A 21,210-nucleotide genomic window follows, 5' to 3' on the forward strand; every position below is an offset into this window, starting at 1 on the left:
TTCTGGTCACTTTTTTTCTTTTATGTGTGACTATGTGGATGGTGTATATGCATGTGTGTGCGTGCGTGTGTGTGCATGCATGCGTGTGTGTGTGTGTGTGTGTGTGTGCAGGTGTATGTGCCCATGTGTGCACACCTGGAAGCCAGGGACAGATTCGAGGGTAGACATTGGTCTTCTGTTCAATATCATTCTTCACTTATTCCTTTTAGGCAGGGTCTCTCAGTGAACCCGAGGCTAGGCTGACACGGCAACAGTCCTCCTGTCTCTGCTTGCCATAGCTCTGGGCATACAGGTGTACGTGGTCATACCCAGATTTTTATGTGGTTGCTGGACATAGAAACCCAGATCTTCAAGTTTGTGCAGCCTCTGCCTCTCTCTGGCTATTTCTGCACAACTCATTCATGTATGACTATGGATTTTACACAACCCTGGGAGAGCAAGTCAGGATAGAGCTCTGGGGGTGGGGCATACCGAGCGAGGCCTAGAGTAGGTGAGAGGGAGAGTGAGTTGGTGCAGGGCATGGAAAGGGTCTGAGAGACCTTAGCATGGAAGGTGTGAAGGCAGGACAAGCAGAAGGTACCTGCAAGGAGCAGTTCTCAGCTTCCTAGTTCCTGTTTTATCGTTTTATTTCATGTGATAGAAGAAATGCGTGAGGGGCGGGAGAGATGGCTCGGCTGTTCACAGTCCACACTGCTCTTGCAGAGCACCTGACTTTGGTCCCCAGCACCCACGTCAGGTGCCTCACAGTCACCTGTCATGCCACTGCCAGGGATCTGAAGCCCATGACATCTGCCTCTGCCAGTACCTGTGCTCAGGCGTACATATCCCCATGAAGGCACAGGCATATGGATAATGAAGACTAAAAAATAGTCTTAAAAATGAAAGGAAGAAATGCACAGGAGAAAAAAAAGGAGGGGTTGTATGACATAGGAAGCCAAATAGTAAGCAAATTTCTGTCCTTTATCCTTGTGGTTGTTTGAATGAGAATGGCTCCCATTGGAACCATCATAAATTGAATGCTTAGTCACCAGGGAGTGGCATTATTTGAAAGGATTAGAAGGACTAAGAGGTGAGGCCACGTTGGAGGAAGTATGTGGCCTGAAGGAAGAAAGGGGTTGATTCCAAAAGTCTATGCCAAGTACACAGTCTCTTTTTCATCCATTGGATCAGGATGTAAGCTCTCAGCTACTTCCCCAGCCCAGTGGATGCTGCCATGTTTCCCACCGTGATGATGATAGACTAAATCTCTAAAACTGTAAGCAAGCCCCCAATTAAATGTCTTCTTTTATAAGAGTTGCTTTGGTCTTAGTGTCTTTTCACCTCTTCACACAGATGGGATAGTGACCAAGACACTCCTCAACCCCTCTGAAGCATGGAGGTCAGAGAACAACTTGTTGGTTTTAGGAATCAAACTCAGGTTGTCAGGCTTCTGTAGCAATATCTTGTATCCTTTGAGGCATCTTGTTAGCCCAAAGAAGTGTTTTTAAATTTTAATACATTTTAATTCTTTTTTAAAATGAGCAACATACAAGATTCTGGGGTCCTGATGTTATACTGTGTTACTGGTAGTCATTGTCTGGATCACTTGTATCTCAGGTTCCTGATGTCTGTTTCAAAGAATTGAAATGTACACACAGGTGGAGAGATAGTTCAGTGGTTAAGAGCACCAATTGCTCTTCCAAAGGTCGTGAGTTCAAATCCCAGCAACCACATGGTGGCTCATAACCATCCGTAATAAGATCTGATGCCCTCTTCTGGGGTGTCTGAAGACAGCTACAGTGTACTTACATATAATAAATAAATAAATCTTTAAAAAAAAAAAGAAATGTACACACAGATGGCAAAGCAGCAAAGGATTTTATTCAAAAGCAAGAGTACAAGGTAGTTATGTTCTAAGGGTGCAGTGTGCTCTAATGAGATTGCTCAAGAGTCCCGGGTTACATCTAGGGCTGCCATTTATGGGTCCTAGAAAATGAATAGTTGGCTCTGTTAGGGGTAGGGTACTGATAAATCAAAAATACATAAATACATTGTAGCAGGGCTTGGTGGTCATGACTTTAATTCCAGCACTCAAGAGGCAGAGGCAGGGGCAGGGGCAGGGGATCTTTGAGGCTAACTCTACAGAGTGAGTTCCAGGACAGCCAGAGTTATACTGAAAGACCTTGTCTTGGGGAAAAAAAAGCAGAAGCAGAAGCAGGAGGAGGAGGAGGAAGAGGAGGAGGAGGAAGAGGAGGAAGTGAAGTGTGCATTGTAGGCCTTGGAACAACCACTAACATTTTTAAAAGGGTCATAGTGGTATGATGAGATAAAAATAAAAATAGAATCATGTAAGGTATTTAACAACAAAGAAAACAGGATCGAGGAGAAAGCCTTTTAAAAACCCTGAATAGAAAATTAATACATGAACTAATGGTATTCATGGTAGAAAATGGTAGATTTTACTCCAACAATGCCAACAGTTACTTTAAATAGGAACATAAGATGAAAAAAAAAAACCAATCATAACATTGGTAAAAATATATAAAGACCCACTTACCTGCTGTTGGGAATAAGCTCACCTGAAGTATATTGACCTTGTTAGGTTAAGAGGAAAGGACAGAGGAAGAGACTCCCTACGAACAGCAGAAGGTCAGCAAGGTGGCAGACCACTGTGCCTATTGCAGTGGCTAACCTTGTCAACATGACAAGACCTAGCATGGCCAAAGCAACTCACCTCTAGCAGGTCTGTGAGAGTGTTCCCAGGAAGGGTTAACAGAAGGGAGTTGCTCTTCCCTCAGAGTGTGCTGGCTACACCTGTTGCCTGCTGGTCTAGACTTAGAAAGGTTCACACAAAAACAGTGTCCTCTGTTGCTCTCTTTGCCTCTTGCTGGTATGCTTATCCCTGTGTGGCTACCATCCTCCATGAGCTTCTTCAGCTTTTCAGACCAACTAGGAGCTTTTCAGAAACCCTCCAGGCCTTCAGTGCCAGACTGAGAACACAGGCGGCCATTCCTGAGCTACCCAGCCTGCGTTGTGTAAGTCAGTCTAATAACTCTCCTTATAGGATAGTGTCTTAGCCATTGTTCTACTGCTGTGAAGAGACACCGTGACCACAGCAACTCTTACAAAAAGGAAGCTTGTAGTTGGGAGCTTGCTTACAGTTTCAGAGACTTAGGCTGTTATCACCATGGTGGGGAGCATGGCAGGGCATGCCAGCAGACATGATGCTGAAGAAGTGGGTGAGAGTTCTACATCCTGAGCCACAGGTAACAGGAGAGAGAACGGTGGGAGGAGTGAGGAAGGGAAAGAGAAAGAGCAACAGAGAGAAAGAGGAGAGAGAGAGAGAGAGAGAGAGAGAGAGAGAGAGAGAGAGAGAGAGAGAGAGAGAGAGAAAAGAGTTAGATAAAAAGAGAGACAGAGATCAGGCTTTGTGTAGGTTTTTGAAACCTCAAAGCCTAACCCCCAGTGACTCATGTCCTCTAACAAGGCCATACCTTTTAATCCTTCTAATCCTTTTAAATAGTGTCACTTCCTGGTGGCTAAGCATTCAAATATATGAGCCTATGAAGGCCATTCTTACTCAAACCACCACAAACCCAGACACATTCGATGGGGTCTGTTCCTTTAAAGAACCCTGCCTAATTTGTGTGCCTTCTTATAACTGTTCCCAAAGAGAACAGTGTAAAGAAGGAAAGTATAGCCCTTCACCAAGCATCAGTGATCCAGTTTGCCCCCAAAGGACACCATTCCCTTATGTTTGTGGGGTCATCCCAGCATGCTGTGGGACCTTGGGATGCTGCTGCTGCTGCTGCTGAGCCGTCTCCTGGTACATCTGTGACTTAACTTACCTCACCTGTCTACCATGCCCTCTGTACCACAGAGGTAGGTATTCCACACCACTGCACCACCAAGTATAAAACCCAACTATTGAAACCAGATACCCACCCACAGAGGTGTGGACAAAGAAAATATGGCAAGCATACAAGATGGGATTAGGGGCACATCATTGTCCAGAAAATGGAAGCAACTGTGGAAGATCACATTCGGTGAATCAAGCCAGCTACAGTAGAATGATGTAAATCATTATACATGCACAGATTTGAAGTAATTCTGTCTATAGAGACAATGGGACCAAGAGGATGGAAAGGGGGTGACAATAGGGAGTAGAGTGAGATACAAAAGAAATAAACTCTTATATACATATACAAAATCTTTTCAAAAAAATTTGGGGGCTGGAGAGGTGGCTACAATGTTAAGAGTCCTCATTGCTCTTTCAGAGGTCCTAGGTTTGGCTCCTAGTAACCACATATTAACTAAGGATCCGAGTCTCATTCATTAAGGCTACATGGTAAGGATCGGAGAGACAGCTCATGAGTTAAATGTACTGTGTGCTCATGCAGACAACCTGGGTCCCAGTCCCTACACTCACATAGTGGCACACAACCATCAGTGACTCCAGTTCAAAGGGATCTAAGGTCCTCTTCTGGCTTCCATATCCACTGTACTCACAAAAACCATGGCCATATATTGAGTCAAATTCCCCTCCACCCACCATCACAGTAAATCTGAAAAACAAAGCAAGCATCTACACAGTGAGACCCTCCATCTCAAAAACAAATTTATAAAAACTGGACTAGTAATGACAATGATCTGTTACAGCTTTAGAGGTGGTAGAAGGTGGGGGAATGGACTTGAAAAAACAATGTCATGCAGAGCTCATGCAATAAAGCCTCAGGCATAGCTAACTTTACTCAGAGCATCAGACAATTCAGACTCCGAGAGTGAAGAGAAATCCCTTGTGTCAAAGTTCTCATGAATTCAAGGTGTGCAAAATCACAATGACAAGCCACACATGGCAAACCAACCGTGTTTTCCATACAGGCATAAATGAATAACTACAGCAAGGAACACTGAATATTCTGAATTGGAGTGACCGCTCTAGGCTATCTACAGGAGGAGCACAAAACACATTGCAAACTGCAGCAGAGCAGGGTGTTCTTGGTTTCCACTGCCTTTTAAAAATTGTCTATTACCTTAATCCTAAAGCTTTCCCACTGACCCCTTCTTGTATTCAGCCCTGAAGCCTGGAAGATCACACACGTACCACTCCACAGTGAGCCAGGAGCATCCAGGATCTCAAAGGCAGTCTGGTCCTTGCCATTCCATGTGGTTCTTGGTTCTTGCTTCATTTTCCTCTCTGGAACTTCAACATTGCCTGAAGCTATGTTTAAGGAATTGCAGGGCCAGGGAAAGGCAGCCTCCTGTCAGGTTCCTCTCCTGATGCTGCTGGGGTGTGAAAGGTGCCCAAGGTGTGCAGCTTAGAAGAGGAGGCCAGTGTCCTCAGCAGGCTCTTCAAGCACTGGATGTTCTTCCTTTACATTTGTCTGCAGGTGAGAGTGAATGGGGACAAGAAGTGGAGCACAGAAGGTCAGGAGTCCTCAGAAAAGGCCACAGAGCTAACATGTCCCCTCCTAAACTGTCCCCCTCCTAGTAATCTGTGTGTTCTTACAGCTGCCCTGTTAGGCACACATGTGATTTCTTTCTTTTTATTAAATTTTCATTTTGCAGGCACGAGTGTTTTGCCTGCCTGGATGACTTTATATCACTGCAGTGCCTGGTATGTGAGGAACTAGAAAAATGGGTTGATCCACTGGAACTGCAGTGTCAGGTGATTATTAGCCACAGTGTAAGTGCTGGGACTCCATCCCTGGTCCTCTGAAAGAGCAGCCAGTGCACATAAGCTATGCACTGCCTTGCCAAGCACATTCATATGTTCTTATTAAGGATAAACTCAAATTCCAGATTAACTTGTAGGTTATCTTCTGCCATTTTGATTAAATATAGTCCTCCAACATGGACAAATGTTTACTTAGTGGATAAAAAGAGTAGCCCATAGTTTTCTCCATGGAATCTCATGGGAAAGCCTGAGTTCTTGTCATACCACACAGATTGACATAAAATTTGAAATGTATGAGGTGTTTTATTTATTAGATATTTTCTTTATTTACATTTCAAATGTTATTTGCTTTCCTGGTTTCCCCTTCGAAAACCCCCTGTCCCCTCCCCTGTCACCGTGCTTACCAACCCACCCACTCCCTCTTCCTGGCCCTGGCATTCCCCTGAACTGGGGCATAGAACCTTCACAGGACCAAGAGTCTCTCCTCCCATTGATGACTGACTAGGCCATCCTCTGCTACATATGTAGCTAGAGCCATGATTTCTACCAAGTGTTTTCTTTGCTTGGTGATTTAGTCCCAGGGAGCTCTGGGGGTACTGGTGAGTTCATATTTTTGTTCCTCCTAGGAGGCTGCAAACCCCTTCAGCTCCTTGGATACTTTCTCTAGCTCCTTCATTGGAGATCCTGTGCTCAGTCCAATGGATGGCTGTGAGCATCCACCTCTGTATTTGTCAGGCACTGTTGGAGCCTCTCAGGAGACAGCTATATCAGGCTCTTGTCAGCAAGCTCTTGTTGGCATCCAAAATAGTGTCTGGGTTTGGTGGTTGTGTATGGGATGGATCCCCAGGTAGGGCAGTTTGGTCCACAGTTTGGTCTTCCTTCTTCTTGAGTTTGTATGATGTATTTATTTGTAGAAATTTACATAAAATATTTAGTCCTTTTTTTCCAAAACATTATTGTTAGATCTCTCTCATTTGCTCGCTTGCTTGCTCTTTTTCTGTGTCTCTGTGTCTGTCATTTTTTAAGCTGTGCATGTAAGTGCAGGCACCTATGACAACCAGAAGAGGGCGCTAGATCAACCTGGAGCTGGAATTACAAGTGATTATTAGTCCTAGGACATGAGTTCTGGCAACCAAAATAAGATCATCTCCAAGAACAGAAATGCTCTTACCACAAGCCCTTTCTCCAGATGGCTCCTCTCTGCTTCGAGAGAAGCTATTGATGAACTGGATTTGACTGTGGGAAGAAATGTGTCAGGAAGTTCTTCCTAAGAAGAACCATTTAGTGTCTGACTAAAACCTAAGTAGATCTTTATCAGGAGAGACTGGAGGATGACTTCCTCCAAAATAAAAAACAAACAAACCAACCAACCAACCAACAAAAAAACCACTCACTGACCATCTATTCCACAAATGTAAGGGCAACCACATTCATAAAAGAAACTTTACTAAAGCTCAAAACACACATTGAATCCCACACAATAAATGTGGAAGACTTCAACACCCCACTCTTACTAATGGACAGGACATTGAAACAGAAACTAGAGACACAGTGAATCTAATAGGTTATTAACCAAATGGATTTAACAGACATCTATAGAACATGTCACCTTAAAACAAAAGAATATAACTTCTTCTCAGCACCTCATGGTACCTTCTCCAAAATCTATCACATAATCGTCCACAAAACAAGCATCAACTGATACAGGAACATTGAAACAATCTCAGGCATCCTATCAGATTACCGCGGACTACGGCTAGGTTTCAATAACAACAGAAACAACAGAAACCCCACATATACATGGAAACTGAACAGCTTTCTACTCTACTCAATGATATTGGTCAGGGAAGAAATAAAGAAATCGTAGACTTCCTGGAATTCCATGAAAATGATGACACAGCATACCCGTACTTTTCATTGGGACACAATGAAAGCAGTGGTGTGGAAAACTCATAGCACTAAGTGTCCTGGTAAAGAAATTGGAGAGATCCTACACTAGCAATTTAACAGAACACCTGAGAACTCTAGAGCAATAAGAGGCTTAACACACCAAAAAGAACGAGATAGCAGGAAATTGTCAAACTCATGGTCAGGCCTAAATAGAAACAGAGAATGATACAAAGAATCAACACCAAAAGCTGGTTCTTTGAAAATCAACATGATAGATAAACCATTAGCCAAACTAATTTACCAGCAGAGCCAGCATCCAAACTAGCAAAATCAGAAATGAGAAGGGAGACATATCTACAGAAACTGAGAAGATTCAAAAAATCATCAGATCCTACTACAAAAGCCTATACACAACAGAACTGGAACATCTAGATGAAATGGATGATTTTCTAGACAGATACCATGCATCAAGTTAAATCAAGANCAGGTAAACTATCTAAACAGACCCATATCCCATAAAGGAATAGAAGATGTCATTAAAAACCTCCCAACCTCTGGGCAGTGGTGGCGCACACCTTAAATTCCAGCACTTGGGAGGCAGAGGCAGGCAGATTTCTGAGTTCGAGGCCAGCCTGGTCTACGGAGTGAGTTCCAGGACAGACAGGGATACACAGAGAAACCCTGTCTGGAGAAAAAAAAAAGCCTAGGGCCAGATAGCTTTAGTCCAGATTTCTATCTACCACACCTTCAAAGAAGAGGTAATAGAATAGTCCTCAAATGATGCCATAATGTAGAAACAGAAATAACACTACCTAATTCATTCTATGAAGCCAAAATTACTGTGATACCTAAACCACACAAGGACCCAACAAAGAAGAGAAATTCAGACCAATCTTGCTTATGAATATAAATGTAAAAATATTCAGTAAAATTCTTGCAAACATATCAAAACCATCATTGACCCCAATCAATCAGGCTTCATATCAGGGATGCAAGGTTGGCTCAATATACTAAAATCCATTAAAATAATCCACTATATAAACAAACTCAAAGAAAAAAAAAATCACACGGTCATTTCATTAGATGCATTTGACAAAACACAACACCCTTTCATGGCAAAGGTATTGGCAAGATCAGGAATTCAAGGCCCAGCCTCCCCATATCTATTCAATATAGTTCTGGAAGTTCTACCTAGAACAATAAGACAACAAAAGGAGATCAAGCATCCAAACTAACAAAATCAGAAATGGCAAAGAAGAAGTCAAGGTGTCACTATTTGTAGATGATATGCTAGTATACATAAACAACCCCCCAAAATTCTACCAGCAAACTTCTATAGCTGATAAACAACTTCAGCAAAGTGGCTAGATATAAAATTAACTCAAATAAATCTGTCACCTTCCTTTATATAAATGATAAATGGGCTGAAAGAGAAACTAGTGAAACAATGCCCTTCACAATAGTCACAAATAATATAAATTATCTTGGAGTAACTCTAACCAACAAGTGAAAGGTCTGTATGACAAGAACTTCAAGTCTCTAATGAAAGAAATCAAAGAAGATCTCAGAAAATGGAAAGATATCCCATGCTCATGGCTTGATAGAATTAACATCATAAAAGTGGCCATCTTACCAAAAGCAATCTACAGATTCTACACAATAACCATCAAAATTCCAACACAACTCTTCAAAAACATGGAAAGAGCAATTCTCAATTTCATCTGGAAAAACAAACAAACAAACAAAAAACAAAAGAGTGAAAACAATTCTTTTTTCAATTATATACTTTCTTATTTACATTTCAAATGTTATCCTCTCTCTTAGTTTCCCCTCCAAAAATCCCCTATCCCTCCCACCTCCCCCTGCTCCCCAACCCACCCACTTCTGCTCCCTTGCCCTGGCAGTCCCCTATACTGGGGCATAGAACCTTCACAGGACCAAGAGTCACTCCTCCCATTTATGGCCAACAAGGCCATCCTCTGCTATAATATGCAGCTAGAGCCACGAGTCTCACCATGTGTTTTCTTTGGTTGGTGGTTTAGTCCCAGGGAGCTCTGGGGGTACTGGTTAGTTCATATTGTTGTTCTTCCTAGGGGGCTGCAAACCCCCTCAGCTCTTTGGGTACTTTCTCTAGCTCCTTCATTGGGGAAAACAATTTTTAACAATAAAAGAACTTCTGGAGAAATCACCACCCCTGACCTCAAGCTATACTATAGAGCAATAGTGATTAAAAACTGCATGGAATTAGTACAAAGACAAACAGATTGATCAATGAAATAGAATTAAAGACCCAGCAATAAAACCACACACTTATGGACAATTGATCTTTGATAAAGAAGCCAAAATATACATTGGAAAAAAGAAAGCATCTTCCAATAAATGGTGCTGTTCTTACTGGCAGTGGGTATGTAGAAAAATGAAAATAGACCCATATTTGTCACCTTGTACAAAGCTCAAGTCCAGGTGGATCAAGGACCTCAACATAAAAGCAGATACACTGAGTCTAATAGGAAAGAAAGTGAAAAGAGCCTTGAACTCATTGGCAAGGGTTTGGGGTGTGTGTGTGTGTGTGTGTGTGTGTGTGTGTGTGTGTGGTTTCCTCAACAGAACTCCAACGGTTCTGGCTCTAAGATTAAGAACTGATAAATGGGACCTCACGAAACTGAAAAGCTTGTGTACAGCAAAGGACATAGTCCATAGGAAAAGTAGGCAACCTACAGATTGGGGAAAAAAAAGTCTCTACTAACCCCACATCCGATACAGAGCTAATATCCAAAATATGTAAAGAACTCAAGAAGCTAAGCAACAAAAAAATCCAAACAACCCAATCAAAAAATTGTGTGTAGAATTAAACAGAGAATTCACAACAAAGGAATCTTGAATGGCTGAAAAGTGCTTAAAGATCCTTAATGATCAGGGAAATGGAAATCAAAACAACCCTCAGATTCTACCTTACACCAATCAGAATGGCCAAGATCAAAAAGTCTGGTGACAGCACATGTTGTCTAGGATGTGGAGAAAGAGAAACAGTCCTCCAGCCAGGCAGTGGTGGCACACATCTTTAATCCCAGCACTTGGGAGGCAGAGGCAGGCGGATTTCTGAGTTCAAGGCCAGCCTGGTCTACAGAATGAGTTCCAGGACACCCAGGGCTATACAGAGAAACCCTGTCTCAGGGAAAAAAAAAACAAAGAAAGAAAGAAAGAAACACTCCTCCATTGCTGGTGGGATTGAAAACTGGTACAACCACTCTGGAAATCAATCTGGATATTCCTCAAAAAATTGGAAATAGATCCTCCTAAAGATCCAGCTATACAACTCTTGGGCATATACCCAAAAGATCCCTCACCATAAAACAAGGGCACATGTTCCACTATGTTCATAGTGGCCTTACTTGTTATAGTCAGAAACTGGAAATCCAGATGTCCCACAAATGAAGAATGGATACAGAAAATGTGGTCCATTTACACAATGGAATACTACTCAGCTATTAAGAATGAGGACATCATGATATCAAGTGGATGAAGCTAGAAAATATCATCCCAAGTGAGGTAACTCAGACTCAAAAAGACATACATGGTATGTACTCACTAATAAGTGGATATTACAAACAAAAAATACCAGAATACCCAGGATACAATTCTCAGAGCTCAAGAAGGTTGACAAGCCAAAGGGTTCAAAAGTGGATGGTTCAATCACACTTTGGAGGAAGAAGAAGGCAATCATGCTGGGCAGTGGGAGAGGGGGACCTGGGTGGGAGAAGTGACAGACAGGGGAAAGGGGGAACATGAGCAAGTATTGGGGATGTTGGGGGGAAAGGGGACTGAAGCCCTGAGGGCCTGCAGAAAGAATGGAAACAGGCAGCCTCAGGAGGTAGCAGTTGGAGGGACCCTATAGAAAGTTCCAGAGACCTGGGAAGTGAGAGACTCTCAGGACTCAAAGGGAGGGACCTTAGATGAAATGCCCTACAGTGGGGAGAGGGAACTTATGGACTCCCTTCTCCAGTAGAATGTCAGGGTATCAAGTGGAGGTGTGAAGTTTTCCATCCCACAGTCAAAAACTTTGACCCAGAATTGTTCCTATTTAAAAGAATGCCCTGCAACAGGTCCAACAATTGAAAGAGATGCATATATTTACATCCAATCAAGGGTCTGAAGCTGGGGACCCCTGTGGTGAACTAGGCAAAAGCTAGAAGAAGCTGAGGAGGAGGGCCATACCATAGGAAGACCAGCAGACTCAATTAACCTGAACACCCCCCCTCCCCTACCACCCCCCGATAGCTCTCAGACACTGAGCCACCAACCAGACAGCATACAACAGCTCATATGAAGCCCTCGACATATATACAGCAGAGGACTGCCTGGTGTGGCCTCAGTGAGAGAAGATGCATCTAAACCTCCAGAGACTTGAGGCCTTGGGGAGTGGGGAGGTCTGGTGGGTTGGGGTAGGGTTTGGGTACATTCTCTTGGAGACTGTGGAGGAGGTATGAGATGAGGATCAATCAGAGAGCAGACCAGAAGGGCGAATAACCACTGGACTGCAAAAAAAAAAAAAAAAAAAAAAGGTTATGAAGAATAAAAAACAAAAATAAACATAACAACACAAAAGGGACACTGGCTGTTCTGGAAAGTGGTGCTGATATGCACAAATGATCACTGAGAAATGAAAGCACTGGAGTGCAGAGCAGAGGGACCTAAAAGTGAGACTTGAGGGGAGAACAAGGAGGCAGACCTGTGTCCCCCACTGTAGACCTTACTGCCTGTGACGAGTATGTATGAACGTCAATCAGTCATAAATCTGATTCTTCTTGTTTGAAAACACACAAAATTTCTACTTTCCTAGAGCAAGACAAACATGAAAAGCCTGTCAAAGGACAGACTTCCACATGTGCCCAGATGTTGGTCTCTCCTCTGGGAGAGCTGAGGGCATCTTTCCAGATGTAAATACTTCAGCCCCAGTTCCCACAGGAGAAGGAATCCCCACGTAGGAGAGCGCAGGTACCAGCCGCCTTCTCTTCCCATCTTATGCTTCATTCTTCCTTTCACCTTGCACTGGAAACTGACCCTCATAGACTGCTATGGCACCTGGGACATCAGCACGCCCAGACTGAAAGCTTCATCCTTCTTCCTATCCTCCAGTGAGTGCACTCCATGAGCACGGGCTAGGTAGGGAAATCACTTCTAAGACCTTGTCCAGGTTCTGAGGTTGGAGCCAACAGTCTCTGGTTGTCTTCATTGCAGGAAGTTAGGAGGCTCTGGGATCCTCTTAGCCTTCTTGTGCCTCTGCCACACTCACCCGATTCAAGGTGCCTGGACTCCATGGAGTGGGCCCACATAGAAATCACACACATATAACTACATACATGTATACATATACATGCATGCAGGCACACACACATCCAAACTTGGCACTTTGATCGTCATTCTGTAAGACCATCCAACCTCTGTCTACTGGTCCTTTTCCTGAAGCATCTCCAGGACACTTTCAGAGACCCAGTGCCACCTCCTGCACTGACTCGGGTGGAGAACTGCTTCAGCCTTGCACATCTACTGACCTCTGCATCCTCTCAATGGGCTGGTACTGACAGGGCACAGGTGAGATTAATGGGGGACTAATGAGCATTTGAGGAGCCCCATGACTGAAGAAGGGTTCATTGCTTGTCAGCACTGCATTCATGGTTGCAATTCAATAGCTTATTGATGATGGGTTCGGTGTTTTCAGGTTTGCTGTCTTGCCTAGCATGCTGTCTTTGTCTCTGTTCTGATCATGATCCACACTTAATGCCTGGCTAGTAGCTATTAGAGGGCAGAATGAGGAATCCACTTTGTCCAAAGACAAACAGGAGACTGGCTTCCAGGCAGCTAGCAGAAGGGTCTACAAGCCCACCCCTATAGTGACCCACTTACTCCAACAAGGACACACCTTCAATAGTGCTGCTCCATGTGCCAAGCATGTGCAAAACTGCCACATGCAGTTTCCCAGCTCTTCCCCTGTGGCCCCCCCTCTCCTGTTGTAGCTAGCATTTGTCCTGCTCTGAAATGATCTTTCTGCACTTAAAGCACTTCCCTCTATGGGTACCTTGGCTTCCCAGAAATTAACCTTCTTTCTGAACATTGAGAAATACTTAGGTGGAAATGTCTGGGTATGTATCTCTGGGTGTTTCAGAGAGCTTTTGTCTAAGGTAGTTAATACCCACCCTGTATGTTTTCTGGAACCTTTCCTCGGGCTGCATTTCCAGCTGTTTCAAAGTGAGAAAACAGCTAAATTCTCATCCTTCAACTGGCTGGGATTCCTGACACAATGACATCAGTTGCTCTTTCTCCTAACACCCTGCCTTTCCCATCATGAGAGGTATTGTATCATCACACCTGAGCCAGAACAAACCATCCTTTGGTTTATTTTCTCACAGCGGGAGAAGCTGGAGTCATATAATTGATATGTTCCCTATCAATGCTAGAGTCACTCCACTAGCTATATGTCTTTTCCCCTTTCCGGGTCACAAAGCTATTACTAATGCCTCCCAAACTTTGCAGAGAATCCAATCCTTTGAGACCACAGACTCTTCCACTCCCCCATCTACTTCAACGGAGTCTAAGGTAAATCAGCTAAGGGTCCTGACTTAAGCCTCATTTGAGGAGGGGGCCCAAGTCATGTGACTTACATTTGTGAACGTACATCTCTAGGTCAATTCCCCCACCAGCAGCTGTGCTACCTGTGTGTGATGGTCTCTGTACTGTGTCTTACAGGTTCTAATCCCTAAAAGTGGAGGAAGCTTGCCTACTAGAGAGGGAGGTTTTGGTTGACTTGACACAAGAGACCCAAGAGGAGAAAAAACTCAACTCAGAAATTACCTCCACTTTTTGTCCTGTGGTCATGTCCATGGGCTGTTTTCTTGATCCCTGATGAGGGAGGTCCTTATAGACCACTGTGGGCAGCACCACCCCCCAAGCAGTGGTTATTGGTCATATAAGAAGGCAAGCTGAGGAAGCCAGGGAGAAAAAGTACAGGAGTGACTTCCTTCCATGCCTCTTGCCCCTGATCCTGCTTGGCTTTTTGCCCCGACTTTCCTCAGTGAAGGATTTGAACTGGGATAAGCAAAGTGTATCAGCCCTTTGCTCCCAGAGATGCTTTTGGCCTTGGCATTGATCACATCCATAGAATTCGAACTGGGGCAACAAACAGCTGAAAGGTCGTCCCACTGTCCGAGGATTCTTGCAGGATATTTGATAAAACTTTTAACCCAGAGATTGTGTTGTTTCCTGAAAAAAAAAAAAAAAAAAAAAAAGATGTCCCTAGTATTGGCATGGCTCACTCGTAGCACACATTTTAATCCCAAACAACAAAGGTAAACTTAACCTTGTAGAATGTAGTGCCATGTTTGAAAGTTATATCTAATTGAGTAGTAAAACATGATGAGTCAGAAAAACATCGGACAGAAGAGGACATGCCTCACTCTCATGAGAAGAAAGGGGGAAAGAGGCTACATAAGAAGAAGCAGTGCAGAGAGAGAGAAGGAGACGAGGAAGCAGTTCCACTGGGAAAGACGTACAGAGATCAGAAAGAACCTGGAAGCGCTGAGTTTATTCCACAGTAAGTCTCAGACACAAAAGCATTCCAGCCCCAGATAAGATCATATGGAGGCTCCAAGCTTCTAGTGCTAGGTTTAAGTTACCACAGTGAGGCAGTAAGCTGAGAGACTACATTTACACTAAGAGGAAAAAAAAATCATACATTTGCAAGGGAGAAGCAATGAAATACCCTAGTCCATTGCTCGAGGGGGAGCAGGTCCTGTTTCTGAGAAGAATATTAGCAGGACCAGGGATGCGGATAAGGACAGAGTGGTTCTCTATTGGGTCCCCCAGTCCACTCCAGTCCTTATGTCTTAAAGGCAAGCAAGAGCTTGACCTCTGGTTCAGAATGAGATCCTGTCCCACGAATAGAGCAGTGTCTCAGCAAGTAAGGGTCAGTAATGATTGAATTACTCCCCAGAAACTGTCCACAGACTGGAGCAGTTCTCTNGGAGGTGTCCTGATATTCTCTGTAAACCTGACTTAAGGGCAAATCATATCACAGCATCACAAGGGAGAACTAAAAATCCATTGTCCTATCTTTGAGGAGTCACCTCGGTGGTTTTGCAAGACTCCGTGAGGTGAAGAGGCATAACAGGAGCCTGGAGGGAAGTCCTAAGACACCTCAGTGCTTCTCAGAAGATGAGTGTCTTAGGCAGGGTTTCTATTCCTGCACAAACATCATGACCAAGAAGCAAGTTGGGGAGGAAAGGGTTTATTTGGCTTACATTTCCATACTGCTGTTGATCACCAAAGGATGCAGGACTGGAACTCAAGCAGGTCAGAAAGCAGGAGCTGATGCAGAAGCCATGGAGGGATGTTCATTACTGGCTTGCTTCCCCTGGCTTGCTCAGCCTGCTCTCTTATAGAACCAAGACTAGCAGCCCAGAGATGGCACCACCCACAAGGGGCCCTCCCCCCTTGATCACTAATTGAGAAAATACCTTACAGCTGGATCTCATGGAGGCATTTCCCCAACTGAGGCTCCTTTCTCTGTGATAACTCCAGCTGTGTCAAGTTGACACAAAGCTAGCCAGTACAATGAGTATCTTCATGCCAAAGATAATCTAGAGGAATCCACCTCTTTCTGGGCTTTCACATCTAATTTGGACCTTTAATGCACACTAAAAGCAAGACTCTGGGTCAGANCAAAGAATGACAGGTTCAGAGTCGAGAGGGCCAAGAGCTCCTCATGCCATGGATCTTTCTGCCTTTGTCCCTCCAGAAGCTTGTGAATGTGGCTTTGNCAAAACTCCCTTGTAGAGAGAGCGACTCTCTTGTGACCTCCGTAGAAGCATCACCTGCCAATATAAAGCTGAGGCAGGAAAGAGAAGAGAGAGCCAGCAGCAGAGAGAGGGGATCCTGGAAAAGAGTCAAGAGCAGGAGTTTGACCCTGAAATCCAAGGAAGTCAGACTCATGAAACTGAGCACAGGGAACCGAAATGTGCCAGATGTTGACTAGAATAAAAACAGTTATAAACGTTATGAGCTAGTCTGTGAATAGGCCAATGCTTATGGACTTGGCACATATTCATAAGTTACTAAGTCTTGGAGTCGCAATTCTTGGAACAATGTAGCTGGTTAGAAGGCAGTAGTTACCAATAGCACACTGAACATGAGGCTAGAATACAGGCTTAGGGCCTGAGAACTCTTGGTTGCAAACTTTGTAGAAAAGGAGCAGTGAACTACAGAGAGACAATGCAGAAGGTAGCTCCAAAATATATGAATAAGTAAATAAACAAATAAATAACAGGATGAGGAGAAAATAAGGGCTCTTTTACTGGGCCCTTGGTGCATTTCCCAGGTGCTGCTCCTTTAATTCGAGGCTCAGGGGCCAATACAGCTGGAGGGTGCAGAACCATCAAAGTCTCTCTCAAGCTGCAGGCTTAATGCACTTCCCTGGTGCAGCAGAGGCACTGAGCAGCCTCGGCCTGTCAGAAACCAGCATGTGCCTGTGAGAGGAGCCTGCCATGGACCCTGGACAAAAACAATGCGGTGGCATTCTGAGACCCTGATCTACCTTCCCAGGGTGGCAGCAGATACAGGGAAAAGAGCAGCTCTAACCAAAAAACTGGCAAGGGCAGTCTGCTGAACAAAGCATAGAGATAGAAGCTAGCTGCCATAGAGATGTGCTGGCCTCAGGAGCCTGCAGAAAGACAAATGGCAGAAAGAACATGTCACTGAGTTGTGGTGGCACTGAGAAGCCCCAAAATTCTACACAGAAATGCATTCAATCTGAAAACAATAAAGGAGAAAAGAATCTGGTATAAAAAAATATCTTAGAAAGAAATAATTTGCTTATCAATAATATAATCAGGTCTCCAAAGGAAGGAGAGAGTTAGAGAGAGTAAAAAACAAATACTGTTGTGTTAAGAAATGGAGAAAAGCACAATGACCTGTGGCATTTGGACCCACCCATATAATATCGTTTTGACTGTAAGGAAGAAATGATTATATGTTCGGTAATGATTGTGGTTTTATCACCTTTAAGTAGGTTCAGATTAAAGCAGACTTAGATAGGACAGAAACAGGATGGAATGCTGGGTGAGAGGCCATAGAACCGAGATGAGAGGATTCTTAAAATCAGAATAAAGAATCTCGAAAGAATCTAATCTGGATCCAAGAATGAGAGCAGAAACAAAATTTCCAGAGGAGACAATAGCACAAAGGCTTCAGGAAAGACACTGGCAGCCCATAGAGGCTCAATATTCTCAGTCAAGAATCCAGATTACGTTTAATAATGCCTCATTAAAGCCATAGCATAGAAGAGATTATGCATTTCTCATTCAGGGTTGGCCAAAGCTTATGGTCCAGGCATTTCTTCAAGAATAATTAAGTCTTGTTCCTATTCTGGGAACAAGGAGTCTGATAGAAAAGCTCCCATGTACATTTCGTGACGACTTAGTCTCTCTCTGCAGGACACTTGTCCAGAAGGAACCTAATCCTTAAAAGGCCAAATGGTTGGTTTGACATACTCAGCATCCAGCTACAGAGGCCACCAATGCACTCTGCTGCCTGTAATTGCTAAACAAGGAAATATCTGTCTCTCTGATCCACTGAGGCAGAAGCTCACAGAGGGTAGTCTCATTTTCATGAGAGTAGGAAGGCCATGGTGGGTTATATAATCTTCTTTGCTCAGTGCATTTCATGCTCTGACCTCACAAAGAGCCACCGTGATGGAAGAATGAGGGCCCTCTGCATAAGACTGTGGACCGGCCAGTTTCACTTGTCCATACAGAGCAGGAAGCTAGTTTGGGTGACCTGTGGGACTTCTTGGTAGCTGTCTAGTTTGTCAGTTGTCGGGTTGTTGTACCTTACAACCTGTGTGCATCAGAGCACAGGGAACACTTAGCCTCATGGCCAGCAACTCCAAAAAGAAGGATATCGGAAGTCTGTATAAGGTTCTTTTCACTCTTGGTCATGGTTCATTTGGCACGGTGAAACTGGCCTGTCACTTGAAAACCGAGGCGCTGGTTGCCATAAAAACAGTAGAGCGCAACAAAAAGAACATCAGGGGGATCCGTGCAGAGATAGCCATATTGGAGAAACTACGGCATCCTAACATCATCTGCCTCTTCCAGGTGCTGGTAACATCTAGGCACGTTAATATCGTTACCGAATATATTCCAGGAGGAAACTTGTTTGACATCATAAAGGAGGATGGCCCGATGCATGAGGAAGAGGCAAGTAGAATATTTGGGCAGGTTGTGTCAGCTGTAAAATACTGCCACAACCAGGATATTGTCCACCAGGACATAAAAGCGCAGAACATCCTGAGGGATGAAGAGGGGAATGTCAAAATTATAGACTTTGGCCTGGCCATCACCTGTAGATCTGGCACCTTACTGACGCGGCAGTGTGGGACCAAGAGCTGTTTTGCCCCAGAGCTCGTACTACGGGAGCCGTATGATGGCAAGAAGGCAGACGTGTGGAGTTTGGGCGTGCTACTTTATTTTATTACCACNGGGCACTACCCCTTCNGNGGAANCACCATGAAAGAGATGGAGGNNAAGATAGCTACGGGGACCTATGACATTCCAACTCATGTCTCTGGACAACTTGAAAACCTAATACACCAGATCCTCACAGTTCCCCCAGAGATGAGGCCCTCCGTTGAAGACATTGAGAGACATCCATGGGTCACAAAAACTGAGGTAAATAACCCAGCTGTGACCGATCCAGATTATAACATTATCGAAATGCTCTGTGCCATGGGATTTGATGCCAACAAGATCTTAGAATCCCTGCAAAGAAAAAAATATAATGAATCAATGGGGGCATATTTGATTCTAAAAGCACAAGTAGACAAGGGGCTTGAGCTTACATCTACCATTTCAGCCAAGCCTGTGGATCGATGTGCTACACCACCCCCTTCACCACGAGCACATCCCTCTATCTCTGGTCTTCCCCCAAAGAGAAGGGCCAGTGAGCCCAACATTAGCCTCCTCCACATCCAGCCGTCAGGAGAGCACGAACCTATCGCCCTGGCACTATCAGGACACAAGGTGGCCAGAAGTGTCTCCATGCCTCCCATTGCTCTACACTATCCTGAGAAAAAAAGCAACAGTGCTAGCTTTGCCCTCCGTTCTGGAGCTGTGGCTGCCCCATCTGTCTGCAGCAGCATATTGGAGAAGGAATCGCCTGTGCCACCTGATCAAGAGTGTGACGTGGGTGTTCGCTTCGGCAGCACGTATACGAACGAGTGTGACACGGAAACACCATCTCCCCCTCAGAAGATCAGCCGCTTCAGGAGAATGTGCAAGAGAATCGTGGCTTGCCTGTCACAACTCTGCTGTATCCCGCGGGCTCCAAGGACAAAAAAGAAGCGTACATCCTCCAAGAAAGTGGCTCCCCTGGAAGCGGCAGGAGGCAGAACCCGATGAAAGGGTAAGCAGGCATGGGAGGGGGCATCTCTGCTTTATATCTTATTTTCTCTGTCTTTATTCATGTCTTTTTATAGGAAAAAAAATCAGAAAGCTGTGCATTTCTGGGGCCTCTTAGGATGGTCAGATGTATTTCCAGTCCAGCTGGACTAAACCCTGCTCCTTGGCTTACCACCTCGGGAAGAAATCCTGCTGGAGAATGCCCAGGAGGTACCTGATGCAACTGAACTAGCAGTAATCCTCAAGAGACTGGGGGACAACCAGGGTGAAGGGGGGCTTATGGAGCCGTTGTCCATGGGGAACATATTCAGATTGAGACTCTGCTTGGGGACCTAACGCCTGACAGAGTGACCATGGTCAAGGTACAAAAGGGACCATCTCGATGGCACCCTACAATTCCACTGGACAGGCAGGAAGAGTGTGCTGAGCTCTGTGAAGTCTGACATCGGTGCCCAAATGCCCACATGGAGAAGCCAAGCTGCACACCTACTTCCTGTGTATCCTGCGTGCCCTGTCTAGAGGAGATGGTTGCCACGTCACCAGAATCTCCACGGTGGCATTCAGAGCCGGGGCATACAGCACCATGCTGGTCCTTCAAACCATCTCCTATCTAGCGCAGACTAGCTGGTAGAGCATCTTCACAGTCACCAGGCTCAAGGAAACAAAGCCTCATCCTGATTGGCCAGGACACGGACCCTGGCCTTCTTGGCTATCCTTTCCTCCCATCATCTGATCTGCTACCAATAAGGAGAAACGTGTTCCCAGTGAGGTCTGCAGCGGCCTGCTCCAGAGCAAGCAAGGAGCAGAGCTGGGAAGTGCCTCCCGTAGCTCTGTTCTTCAAGGTTTACCTATGCATTCAGCGCATGTGCCGCCTTGGGCAGCTCCTGTGCAGGCACAGGATGTTCTGTGTGACACCTACTCAGCATCCCACACTTGTGCATACCTAGGATGCGACTACATGGCCTCTCATACTAACCAAGCTCCCTTAGGTCTCATAGTAAAGTTTGAGAGGTCTCTGAACTTCCAATCCTCCTGAGAGACCACCCGAGGTGGCTTGGGACACTTTATGCAGCTGACAGCATGAAACTTGGAGGACTTAGAAAGTGGGCTTCAGGTGTGAGAAATCCAGGTGCCTTCAGGACGTGATGCAGCACCACATTCTAAGTGTTCCAGCTTTGAAAAGTCCAGGCTTCTGTCTACCATGACAGTGTGATG

The 21,210-nt window shown here is 44.7% G+C and overlaps 1 protein-coding gene across 1 annotated transcript; it reads left to right on the plus strand.

The window, feature by feature from the left end:
- Positions 1-18,468: 18,468 nt before the first annotated feature.
- On the plus strand, positions 18,469-19,995 carry LOC110321373 (putative sperm motility kinase W). Its single transcript, XM_021197593.1, has one exon. The coding sequence runs from the start codon at positions 18,469-18,471 to the stop codon at positions 19,993-19,995; it is 1,527 nt and encodes a 508-aa protein (XP_021053252.1).
- The last annotated feature ends 1,215 nt before the right edge of the window (positions 19,996-21,210 follow it).

Source organism: Mus pahari, chromosome 5 (genome assembly GCF_900095145.1).
Source record: "Mus pahari chromosome 5, PAHARI_EIJ_v1.1, whole genome shotgun sequence".
Taxonomy (NCBI): Eukaryota; Metazoa; Chordata; class Mammalia; order Rodentia; family Muridae; genus Mus; species Mus pahari.